General features: G+C 33.3%; 1 protein-coding gene across 1 annotated transcript in view; it reads right to left on the bottom strand.

The window, feature by feature from the left end:
* The window catches only part of LOC136971538 (mucin-3B-like), a 48,067-nt gene that overhangs the window by 26,499 nt on the left and 7,633 nt on the right, over positions 1 to 13,935 (bottom strand). The window contains 5 exon segments of the mRNA XM_067266000.1: positions 2 to 990; positions 1,550 to 1,636; positions 1,712 to 1,816; positions 2,303 to 2,404; positions 8,036 to 8,158. Of these exon segments, the coding sequence (XP_067122101.1) occupies positions 2 to 990; positions 1,550 to 1,636; positions 1,712 to 1,816; positions 2,303 to 2,404; positions 8,036 to 8,158 (1,406 nt within the window).

Raw genomic sequence — 13,935 nt, 5'->3', positions numbered from 1 at the left:
GGCATCTAGTAGTAGAAGGCATAAACACTACTTCTGTTCCTGATATTGTCGTCGTGAATTCTACAAATCCAAAGAGTGTCAGCCTCTCCATCGATTCCGTTTGTGTTGACTTGTTCAATTTATTATCGTATAAAGAAGAAAACGCTTTGTTTAACTGCTTATCCGTGTCGTTTGGCACACTTTTCTTATTTTCTTGACTGGCCTCTTGCTTTGGCTTCGATTCTGATTTATTTTCAGTTAAATCAGAATCAATCTTTCGACCAAGAAGACGTGGCTCTCTATAAGTAACTGGAATATCAGGATAAGCTCTTCCTTTAAATGTACCAGTGGCTCGTATGGCACCAATTCTACCGGCAGTTATACTGTCGGCTGTATCTAAAACTATGCCGTCTTGTACGGCATAAACTACAAAGTCTTCACTGCTCTTGCTTCCTCCAACTGTATAGCTGTTGACACCGGCAGCAGCGACTGTTATGGTACTAACACCAGGATGCTGAACTAACGGGGGTGTTGCAAGCTCGGGGTTGTATCTTTTTGTGTTGTAACCGATGTCAACATCGCCTGATTTATGTCTGGAGCTAATCACATTGGAAACTTGGAAACTCCTAATTTCGTTTTCACCACTGTTTACGTGATGAGTGTTGGATGTGACTGAAGAAGCCAATTCGTTTACCGCGGTTTGGTACACTTTACCAGACGTTAGAGAATTGAACGTTTCGGTTATCCTACTGACGCCATAAACGGTTTTCGATTTTTCTATCTCGTTTATCGAGGGAGATATGGCTACAGTAGAATATCCCTGAGTCTTTTGGCCACGTTCACTTGGATTGGCACTGTCTCTATAGGCACTGATGCGGGTACTAAAGAGTTTGGCATAGTTATTGGCGATGTAAGTACCATAAACTTCTGTGACGAAACGTGTTGTTTTGTCTCCCCTAATTTCAAACTGGGTTGTGGCCGTCAGAAGGCCTGTAGGCCTGAGGTCGCCATCTGTTCGCGAGAAGAACAGGTAGGCACTGAGTAACCCGATACCAAGAAAAGATCTTTCTCATAAAAAACAGTACGAAAGTTTAAAGGATAGTTTAAGAACAGAATAGAATAACCCAACAGTTTAAATTCCCTAAAATTTACATAATAATCGCGTTTACATTCCCCGCTTCATTAAACTTTATGGCTAACAGCACGTCGCTGCACTTCTGTTAAAAGAACAATATATTTGCATAAACTAATCAAGATTTTATTTATGAAATTTGATTATGTAAGGCGGGTTTTATTATTAAGATACAATGACTTAAATCGTGCAACGAATTCTTTCTTAGAAAATGTGTCAATGAGCCGAGAATAAGGGAAGTGTTCTCAACATCACCCACCATTCACTGTAGGAAGTTAAGGGTGTGTATAAACTGCCTCGCCTAGTAAACAAAACTACAACTTATATCACGTTACAAGTTGTGAAAATTAAAACTTTCGCTTAAATATATTGTTCTTTTGACGAATATTATATACTTTAAAGCAAAAGCAAAATTTTCCGTAAATAAAAGACACTTACCTGCTTGTCTCTTCTTCCTCTCCATGGCAATTAAGTCTTCGACATTATTATTTTTTAAGTCACAAATTCCCATCCTGATCGAATTTTCTACCAAATTATATAAAAATATTAATATGAAAATATTTCAATCTGCAATTTTATTCAATTGTTAACTATATTAACCTTCGTCAGAACCATCTTCGCAATGCTTGACCCCATCTTTCACGTGTTTCTCATCGATGCAAACAGGTTTTCCGCAATTGCACTTGAACTGACCATCCGAACACACTAAAAAAAAAAAAAAATTAAATTTAACATATAAAACAGCTTTGAGAATCATCAATGATATCGAAACACTAGTTTAATATCGATAATTTTCGTTAGCCCCGAACAATTGAAGCGTAATTTAAGGAGTGATTTAAATCTTTAACCCCCAATTCTCTTGCCATTTCAGCAATTTCCTACTGTCGAACGGAACGAAATAAACAATATATTCTCATCTTATATAAAATTTAATTTGAATTTCAATTGTTTAATACGAGAGGTGAATTCTCGACCCGGTTTTAACACGATTATCAGTTGAATAGATAATAAACGGAGCACTCGACACTTTTTTTTGCGTGGGATCATGTTAAACAGCAATCTTTCCACACAATTAAACAATAAAAAGTTAGGATAAGTGTTCCAATTTTATTTAAAAATTCATTTTTTCTCCTTCTTCTATGACAGAAGCTCTTAATCTCATCATCATCTTCGATGCTTATCATCACTCACCTTCATCTGAGCCATCCAGACAATCGTTCCACCCATCGAACAGTTTGTTGTTATCGATGCACTGCAACCCAGTTCGACATTGAAATTCGTCAGGCGAACATCCTGAAAGAATAACGATTTTTTTTATAATATAAGGTCAGTATGTTGGGGGATTATGACTTAAGATCGTATCGATACTAAATTTAGCTTATGTTATTTTACTGTCCGTTGAATATTCACGCCTGTTTATCGCCGTGTGCGCTTAACAATCATTGTCTAACTTCTACACTGGATTATAGTCATTAAAAGTCGTTGATTCGTGACAACTTTAAACATCGCCTACTCGGACTCGCAAAAGTTTTTTATTGTGTCAATTATTGTATTTACCCTCTCATTAGCGTATGCTACTATATCCAAACTTAATTTTTACAATTCAAGATGTTTTTCCTCAGTAGGACAACCTTGCACGCCCTTCACCCTGAGTGTCTTCATCTATACATTCAATCGAGATTGTTATCCTTGACCTCATTTTTTAATGTGGAATGCCATTAATGAGAGATAAAAATTATTTATATGAAGTATGTCTACCTTTAATTAATCCCAAACAAAAGAAATGGGCCTAATTAATATGAAAAAAAACCTATAGAAGTACCGTACTAACTTATGATGTTATTCACGACTTACGTCGTAATTTTAAGAGATTTATCCTCTTGTAACACGTGTTAGGTATATTTTATAAACTTTATATTCGACATTTTGACCCGAATCCGAGAGGAAATTACTAATAAATGGGTCTTACATCTTGACTCGAGCCCTTAAATTAGGCCAAGGAGATCCAACTTGGCATCGAGTCTGATGCTGACAGGTGTCTCCCCGCAGTGCAGTAAAGCCGTTCCCTGTACTACCCAGCACTTATTGGAGTGGGTTGACGAATAAACATGCCTAAAATTATCATATCGGTTTCTTATCGGTTACATGTTTAAAGGTAAATGACGAAGCTGGCATCAATACAGGAAAATGAAGACGATACACAGCAAAACGGAGGAGAGATCGGTAGATAAAGTAATTTAAAATCTATCCATAATGAAAATCTAAATACTTTTTTTAATAATCTACTCCATTTTATAAACAATGCAATTTCTAAACAAGTTTTCCTTCACGACCCGAGGCATAACTTGTTCCAGTTATTTTTTTTTCCTAACATTTCCTACTTTATCAAACGTCCTCGCCAAGGAGTTGGTCCATATTAATTTTCTTATTTTGAAAGGTTTTTAATATTATTTATAAGACAAGGAAATAATAATATGTAGTTAAACAGTTAAACGAAGAAAAACTTGTTCTTTGTATTTCCTGTAATGTTTGCATCACTTCTATATATAGGCCCTATAAATAGAAGTAAAATTCTATTAAATTTCTTTCCAGAGCCTTAAATAAGGAAAAATTTAGTCCAATTATATAATTATATACGTCTGAATTTATAAGTTTAGCCTTTATAAACAAGGCTGGACTCAGATTTGTACCCTAAGCTAAAACATATAATAGGCCCTTTTCCTCTACCAAATAATGGAGCCCTAATATGCTGCTCGTTTAGCTGTTATGTAAATCCTGCCTCGGTTACAGCACTAATTCTTAAACGACGAGTTTTAAACAAACCTTAACCATAACCTCATACGAAGAAGCTTTCAATTCTCGACTTTTATAGGAAGAATAAGGCACCCGAAGTTAACAAACCTGTTCCTATTGAGGAAAACACGTGGCTTTCGGTCGAAAATAACTCCTGACATTCAACGTAAGTTATTTTTTTCCTTTAGCAACTAAATTACTAGCTTCTTAAGCAAACTTTATATTCAGATTTCTTGAAGTCGGTGCGATATTTATCAAACTGAACCTCATTAATCTAGGCGAGATTAGGGAATATATTGCTACATTTTTCCTCTAAATGTGAGTAGTTTATCAAGTCGAACAGTTTTCTAAAAATGGGTCAAGATGCAAAGTACAGCAGAGATTCCTCCTCAAGGGCAAGTTCTTTTTTTGTCTTCTTCTTCTTCTTAGTTCAGGCATCTATCACGTTTTACCTCGTTATATGTGATGAACGGATGGATATAAACAGCTTTTTCTAGCTCTTGCAACAGTCAAGTGGTATCATTAAGTAACATCTTTACTTCTTCAGCTGCCAAAAAAGTGGGAAAAATAAGGAAATTTTTTGTGTTTTCATCATTTCGTCTCGAATTGATGAATTGCTGAAGGTGTCCTACTGTAATCCCTGCTGCTCCGTAACTAACACTTAAAGCTCTCAGACAGCTGCAAAAATGCCAAAGCTACCATTTACAAATGGCAAAATAGACATGCCAGATGCAAATTTTGCTCTAGAACACATTAAATTTTCAAGATTACTCTGCAAAAGGTTGATGATGGCACTCGTATTTTTGAATATTTCCTGTAAAACATGTTAAAATATCATTAACCTAATTTCTAACATTTGAGCTGCGCCACCCGTTTTAAAAATGTTTTAACGTGTTAGTTTTATGCGCTAACACATACAACCCTACTCCATTGGCATGTATTATACCTGCGGGGGTTATACATCCCTGCCATATTTGTATAGAATAAGGGAAATAACCCGAAAAGGGTGTTGGCTTCCTGGCTTTGACTCATTGTTGCGTGGGTAGACTAGACCTTCTTGAACTACACTCGACTCGTATAACCCAATAAACACCTCCCGACACTTTCTAAAATTCTTTACTGATTAGGAAAAAGTATTTTAGAAACTTTTTTTGTAAATAAATTTTCTCTTCTAAGTGTTTTATGCAAGCTCAAATGTGAGGCAGACATGTTTATGACTTTGTAATCAGTTCCTTGTTCAGAGGTAAAGTCGAGGATGTTTATTTTTTATGTACAGGAAATGGTAAACAAAGTGGAAAATATTTATTTTGCTGTGCTAAGAATGGTAGACAAGGTTAAAAATCTTTACTTTTCTGTGCTGGAATGATATAAAATGTTAAAAACTCTATTTTTCTTTTCCTTTTCCTGCAGGAAGTAGTAAATAAAGTTTGAAATCTTTCTTTTTACTGTGCAGGAAATGATTTGTTTTCTGTTATTTTGCCCGAAATGTTCGTCTGACAACCAAAATTTCCGTTTATATTTTCGTTTATTTTGTGTTTTCCTATATAAATTTTGAATTTTTATTGAAGCCAACGTCTTGCATCAGTTCATTTCATTCATATTTTGATGCACGTTAAGCAAATAAAACGTTATAAAAAAAATATGCAAACAGAAAGCATTTCGTTAAATAGGAGGCAAAAAAAAAAATGTTTAATGGCAGAAAATAAGTGAGAAAGTTGCAATTATACTCAACACTCTGCTGATAATTCATACGTTACAACGAGGGAAATTACGCCGTTCTAATTACTCAAATGGTTTAAATTCAATATATTACATGTTATAACAAGGTAACAATTCTGTATACTAATAAAGTATATAATGGCACATTAATGAAATACACAAATAACTCGAAATAATGATAAATTTCGTTATAACGTGCTTTAATACGCCATGTTAAAAAACGATCAGGACTAAAGATTGTAAACAAAAAATCGATCAGGACTAAAGATGGACAGCAAAAAATCGATCAGGACTAAAGATTGTAAACAAAAAGTCGATCAGGACTAAAGATGGACAGTTAAAAATCGATCAGGATTAAAGATGGACAGCAAAAAATCGATCAGGACTAAAGATGGACAGCAAAAAATCGATCAGGACTAAAGATGGACAGTTAAAAATCGATCAGGACTAAAGATGGATAGCCAAAAATCGATCAGGACTAAAGATGGACAGCAAAAAATCGATTTCACAAATGTAAAGAATATTTAAAATTCGATATAACGGTAACATCGTTATAGCGTGGTTGAACGCTTACAGAATAATATATTAAATAGAATTTCGCGTAAAGTTGAGCTTATTTACGTATGAAGTCAATAGAGGTTACGTTCAGTCGTTATATCGAGTTGAATTAAATTGTCGACTTGACAGTGAATTAATTAACTGAAAATTTAAGCCTTTTCTGCACGTTTTTAAAAAGAAATATGCTAGAATTAAACTATGGAAACCTTTAAAAAATGTTCTTTCTCAGTGTTAAACTATTAAGGAAGTAGTTCTCTCGCATCATTTACCAGAATAAACTGTTCTTCCTCGTTCTCATACCCGCCATTTACACCTTCCTACAGGTGCTTTACGTTCAGACAACCACGTTTGCTTTCCTCTTCATTGAACTCGCGTCATAACCTGACATTTCCGATTCGAAAAAAAGGTTAAAATGCTGAAGGCTACGTACGAAAGACAAAAAAATAAAAGAAATAAACCACTGCAGCTGCGAGTCGAACGTTAAAAAGAGGTTCGTTCTTCATTGTTTCGTAACATCCCCTCTAATTAACTTATTATTTTCGGCTGGTATCAAGAGAAATATGAGGAAAAGTACATTAGATAAAGTCCGGTTTGGGCAATTACACGCTGGTGAAATTAATTAGCTGTGTAGTAGATTCACCTCGTTATTGCGTTCGATTCTGTTTTAAGCATTACTACTTTTTGTTTACTTTCTTTTTCTAGGCTCTAATGACGGTCGGTAAAAAGTTTAAATGCGTCTTAAAGAAGTTTCGCCTGGGGTCATTGATCGATATCTTTCACGTCGTGAGCGCTGTTGGATCCACTTTATGCAGACGTTATAAGCGGGGTGGGTATTATAATGCGAATTCTTTTTCTTCCAGTGGTAAATGAGCTGTGCATGTTCAAGCGGGCGATTTTGTTAGTCAATAAAGTGGCCATTTATGTCGAGATTCTACATGATACCCAGTGCCAGCCTCGTCGATGGTCGAGCGCTCTTATTAACTTCTCGCTGCGATTTTACTACGTTCGTGAGTGTAATGACCCCGTATCTGCGTTTCTGATTTTGGTTAAAGCACCAATTAAACATTTAAGCGACTATCCAAATGATCTTTCTCTCAAGGTTCGTAATAATATAACGCCTTATATCGAGTTAAAATCTGTGTATAAACAAGCATCACAAACCTCTTTCTAACGTAAGAACAATATTTTTCTAATAAAAAGTTACTTTATCTTCAATTCTGCTCTAGAGTTTAAGTACTAATTAAACGAAATACCTCGATATAACGTCAATTTTCGAAGTATTCACTATGACAAATACTTGAAAGTTTCTTAATTATCCAATTTTTCAATAATTTTTACACGTAAAAATGCAGCCAAACGCCGTGAACCGAGTTGTCGAAATTGCCCGCTTATAACGTAAGAACGTGCTCCTACGTCGAATTTTACGCAACATTTATCATAAAAAAACAGCTTGAAATTTATTAATTATTCGATTTTTACAACGTTCTAACCATTCTAAATAAGGAATAACAGTATCTGTCGACAGTAACAGGGAGCAATAACCTTGGTTTCTTAGTACACCGTAGTACCCCAGGCTGTTTTCGATTATGATTAGAATGTCGTAGCAGGGGAGGAGGATACAATTATCATCTCCGGCCATAAATTCAACCCCAGACAGATTAAAAAATGATAATTTCATAAAGTTAGAGAGACCCGTATACAAACTTTCTCCACCCACCCAGGAAGGGGGTATTCAACCATTTGTATGAACGACACTACACCAGGGTAGATTACATCGATTTTAATCAGGATAATGTAGTGGCGTTGCAATAAGAATATGTAAAAAGCTGTAGATATTTGCAACAACGAACTTACTTTCGTCAGAAGCATCCGGACAGTCAAGTTTTCCATCTTTTACCCTCGACAAAGGAATGCAACGAGATGTGTTAACACATCTGAATTCCCTCCGTTCGTCGCACGTTGAGTTAATTTGTACAGCTGAAAATACAAAAATAACAATAAATCATTTTTAAAATAACTATATTTACTTATTCCTAATCTCATTCTGTAATAATACAATTATAATTTTTAATGGTTATTATATTTGTTGAAGCATACGACTAAGCTTATATCCTATGAGCCGGGTCAAAATCAAGGATATTTTTGATATGACTTATGTTTTTTCTTGCTCTGATTCTGTTTTAAAAAATAATAAAAATTTAAGTAAGAAATTGTTTATTGTTTCTGACATAAAAATACTTTTTTTTTTATTTTTGAAAATTTCTACCATTACATTTAATTAGATAAAGTTCATAATTACGTATGTAAATTTTCATGAAATTTTCCACATAAATGCCTGTTATGTAGATAGGAACATCCTTATAAAACTACCAAAATTTAGTATAAATTTTTACAGAATTACCTTAGTGGGTATGGGAATTTCTATAGAAATACTCAAAATGGAATGGAATTTATCTAAAGAATTATTTAACTAGGCATGAAAAATCTTATAACACAACTTAAAACGGGTTTTAAAATGTTTACGTCAGCTGGAATGGGTATAAAAATTCAAACAGCATCCACTTAAACTGGATTTGAAATTTATGCAACATCACTTGGAGACTAGGTTTCGAAAATGTATAGAATTATCCGGGGACTAAGATTTGGGTGTTGTGCAGCATAGACTAGACTAGGTTTAGAGATTATACAGCATTTTCTGGAGGCCAGGATTAGTATTTTGTGCAGCATCGACTAGACTAGGTTTAGAGATTATACAGCATTTTCTGGAGGCAGGGCCGGCTTCTCGATAAAGGGGCCCGGGTGCAAGAAACTATTTGGGCCCAAATGTTTTTCTAAAATAAAAAAATTTACAAACACGAACATATATTAATGCATGTTTATTTAAAGCGTGATTTTGTTCTTGCTAATACATTAATTACTTCAGAAAAATTACTAAAAATACTGCATTCTTGATAATGTTGGGGCCCCCTCAATCGCGGGGCCCCGGTGCGTAGCATCCGCCGCACCCCCCCGATGGCCGGCCCTGTCTAGAGGCCAGGAGTAGGATATTGTGCAGCATCGACTAGACTAGGTTTAGAGATTATACAGCATTTTCTGGAGGCCAGGATTAGTATTTTGTGCAGCATCGACTAGACTAGGTTTAGAGATTATACAGCATTTTCTAGAGGCCAGGATTAGTATTTTGTGCAGCATCGACTAGACTAGGTTTAGAGATTATACAGCAATTTCTAGAGGCCAGGATTAGGATATTGTGCAGCATCGACTAGACTAGGTTTAGAGATTATACAGCATTTTCTAGAGGCCAGGATTAGGATATTGTGCAGCATCGACTAGACTAGGTTTAGAGATTATACAGCAATTTCTGGAGGCCAGGATTAAAATATTGTGCAGCATCGACTAGACTAGGTTTAGAGATTATACAGCAATTTCTGGAGGCCAGGATTGGGATATTGTGCAGCATCGACTAGACTAGGTTTAGAGATTATACAGCATCATCTGGAATAGGTTTTGAATTTATCAGCATTATCTGGAGACCAAGTTTTGGCTGCATCACGTAGACAAAGTTCGACTAATTTGGACTAAATTCGAAAATCATCAGCAGCACGTAAATTGATAAAATTAGAAAATCCTTGAACTCTCACAACAATTTATTAAATTTCTATTTTTATCTCGACCGATAATTTATTTTTACTTCGACGATTAATTGTTTTCGGCGTTGTATCGAGGGACAGAAATCCGTGAAAAGGAACAATCCAAAAAATCTTTCCAGTCACGAGCTGCAGCACTCGCGAGTCGTCACAACTATTTAATTCGGGTATACAAGAAGAATCCTTTGTATTTCTCGTGCGACATTTTTTCTCTACGTTTTAATTTATTGTCCGCCGTTCTCTATAATATTCCAGATCCGTGACTAGACCATATTTTTTTTTATACTAACGGAAAACAGAACACAGCGAATTTTCCTTCTATGTGAAGTTGTAATTATTAATTATTTTCAACATTTTCTTAAAGTTTTAAAACTTGTTTTGGGATCATTTTGTAAGTTAGAAATAAAGATTTTCGGCTCTTTTGTGGATTAGGCAGGCGTGAATATTAATTTTGCACTTCCAAATTTCCAATAAAGAGAATTTTGTTGGTAAGTTTAAATTATTTAAACTGCAAACTTTCTTTAAATTCTAGTAAATTTCCTGTATAAACTTGTAAATTTATAGTTTTTTAAGGCATTGTTTACAGAATTTTAATTAAATTTTTTTCACATTTTATTTTTATAAAATTCGAACTGAAAAAAAAAATTCCGTTAATTCTTTTCTTTTATAAAAATGTATTTACAAAAATTTGGAAAAAGGGGCGATTGCCTGGGGCCCCACCAACAGGGGCACCCGAAACCAATCTTTTATAAGAGAATATTTCCTCAAAAAATTCCCTCGAAGGAAAATGTCTGAAGTTAACGCTGTACGTGAGGCCCCCTAATTCAAATTTGCCCGGGCCCCTTAAAGATATTTTAATAAAAGAAAAATTAAACGAGTGACTGATTTGTTAAATCAAGTCTCTTGTTTTTAATTATTTCATTTATCCTTGAGTTCATTTTCCAATTTGATTTTCATTGTTCTCGAGTTTACTTGTTCGGTTTATTTTCAAGTTTATTCTAGAATTTCCTTTTTATATTTACTCCAGAATTTATTTCCCTGTTTATTTTTGTCTGTCCTCGAATATACTCGAATTTTTAAAGTAAACTTTTCATTTTATTTTCTGGTTTACTCTTATCTTTATATTATTATAGGGGTTAGCAGACCCTCTACAGGTGTCACAAGATTCACTTGGTTGGGGTGCCAGCTTTGAAAAATAAGACTGAAAGACGTTGGTTTAGTTTTTAAAGGGGCTAAACATTGGACCTATTGAATGGCTGAGCAAGGCTGTATGTACAGTACGTCCCTATTGAATGGGGAGCGCCTGTTCAGCCATTAAAAAGGGGGTCTCTCGTATACAGTAGTGTTAAATTTGACAGATTTTACAGCATTATTTTTCAAAAATAGAAGAAAAAATTCCAAAAAAACTAGTTTATTTCTTGAATGTTATTTTAAAAAATCCGGTTCTATTTTTATTTAACTCGCTATTTTGAACGGAACGTGGTTAAATGGTTACATGTTATATATACAATGAATTTACGAAGATAATAACTTTCTATAGTTTAAATAATATTTCTATATAATTATAACAATGTATATAACTATTTTTAATGAAAAACAACTACTATCATTCCATTATATAATAATATAAATTGAAGTAAAATACTCGCTATGAGGGAAAATATCATGCAATTTATATAGTCAAATGAATGATAGGGAAGAAATAGAGCGTAGAGATAAATGTATGGACAATTTCAAAAAACTTTAAATTGCCCCGAAAAAAAAGGACAAAAATTATATTTTCGTCGATAATTAATGATAAAAATTTTAATTTTTTCACGGGAAAATTTAATGACAAAGCAAATATTTCAGTGTAATTTACTTCGTTTTTGAACTTTTTAATGCCGAAACGAGCTTTCTTTTTTGTGTTTGTGTGTGTAATTTACTTCATTTTTCGGGACAAAATTCGGGCATTTTTTCTTAAATTATATTAAATTTTGTATTTTTTAAGTGTATTTTGCGCTCTAATTAAATTCGAAATGATTAATTAACTACTTTTCAGTGTAAATTAATCGAATAAATTTGAAAATAAGCTATAATCGTTGAAAATCTTATGTAGATTTTATACAAGAAGAAATGAAAATGTATTGATTTTATTTATTTATTTATTTATTTATCCTGAAAATTAAAGTTAAAAAAAATTTATACTTAAAACGTAGTTTCCTAATTACAGATACTGTACTTATGAGAGGAATAAGTTGCAGATTTTCAAGAAAATTCATAGATTATGCTAAAAATATGAAAAAAATTGGTAATAAAATTGGCTAGAAAATGCAAGAATTTACGATATAATTCTATTTTTAGCAATAAAAATCGTTAAAATCTCCCAAAATACACTTCAGACTAAAGAAACGTGGTTAATGTTACCCATGGTTCCAAAATGGCGGCTCGTCTCTGACTGAAGGGAACAGGAGAAAGAAAACAGTGGGTAGGCACGTTCTAACCTAACCTAACCTATTCTAATAAATTACCATAATTATTACCAACCAAATTATTAGAATAGGTTAGGTTAGGTTAGAACGTGCGTCCCCGCTGTTTTCTTTCTTCTGTTTGCTTGAATCAGAGATGGGCTGCCATTTTGGAACCATAGGTAACATTAATCGAAACGTGTATTAATTTCCTAGAGTGTGATTATAACTCGTCAAATATAATTAATTGACGTTAAAAATGTATAAATTACATCATCAAATGAAGATTTAATGAAGAAATGCGTGTAAATTTTAAAGGTTTTTGAGGATTGAATTTTAAATATTAATGGGCCCAAAAGACGGTTAATAGTGTTTCATTTCGTATGCGTCTCATTACACTTGTAAATACGAATTGTAAAAAAGAGTTCAGAATAAATTATTTTAACTTTAAATAATCGTTAGAAATCTAATTTAATATTAGAGATTTTACATTAATCTAGAAACATTTAGGATTATTCTAGAGATTTTACATTATTCTAGAAACATTTGGGATTATTCTAGAGATTTTAAATTATTCTAGAGACATTTACGATTATTCTAGAGATTTTACATTATTCTAGAGACATTTAGGATTATTCTAGAGATTTTACATTAATCTAGAAACATTTAGGATTATTCTAGAGATTTTACATTATTCTAGAGACATTTAGGATTATTCTAGAGATTTTACATTATTCTAGAGACATTTAGGATTATTCTAGAGATTTTACATTATTCTAGAGACATTTACGATTATTCTAGAGATTTTACATTAATCTAGAAACATTTAGGATTATTCTAGAGATTTTACATTATTCTAGAGACATTTAGGATTATTCTAGAGATTTTACATTATTCTAGAGACATTTAGGATTATTCTAGAAAGCTTTGAGATTATTCTAGACATATTTGAGGGTATTCTAAAGATCTTTGTAGTTTATTCTAGAAATATTCGAAGTTATTTTTAAAATATTTGAGTTCCTTCTAGAGATTTTTTAATGTTAATTTCACTTTTAAATTTATTTATAAAACTTAATTTTAAATTATTTCATAAAAATATTAACAAAAATGTTCACGAAACTCTTAAACAAGTCATTTAAAATGCGAAAAACTTTCTAGTTAAATCAAGCCAGACTTCAACTCACCATCTACAACTAGAAAACTTCAATAATAATAATAATAAACCGGACAATAAACGTTTTCAAGGTTATAACCAACAAGAAAAGAGAGAAAACGCAGTCGAATTTTCCAGATAAAATCGAAAACAACCAAGAAAAATCAAGATTTATTAAAGATTTTGGCACTCAAACCCGGCCGTAATCTCTCCGAAGGACGTTCGGACGTCTTTGCATTTTAACGCAAAGAAATTAACAATTTGAAAAAAAAATACAATGAATAATTATCAGGCAAACAGAAAAAGCAAACCGTAATTAACATTCAAAGGCCTTAACTTAGCGGGAATGACGTAGAAAGCGTTAAGAAAAAAAAAAGGAAGCACGAGATAAATATTCGTCTCGTAGACGTCCATACAACCGGTTTTTCGAGAGAAGAGGGAGAGATTCTTCGTGTTGTTTGACATGGGTGGACGCGCGGCCTAATTAAAGAGAGGCTAGGCGAGTTC

Source organism: Centruroides vittatus, unplaced genomic scaffold (assembly GCF_030686945.1).
Source record: "Centruroides vittatus isolate TY-2023 unplaced genomic scaffold, ASM3068694v2 contig_260, whole genome shotgun sequence".
Classification (NCBI taxonomy): Eukaryota; Metazoa; Arthropoda; class Arachnida; order Scorpiones; family Buthidae; genus Centruroides; species Centruroides vittatus.
The sequence above is the reverse complement of the archived record's forward strand: the minus strand, read 5'-3'. Positions and strand labels throughout refer to the sequence as shown.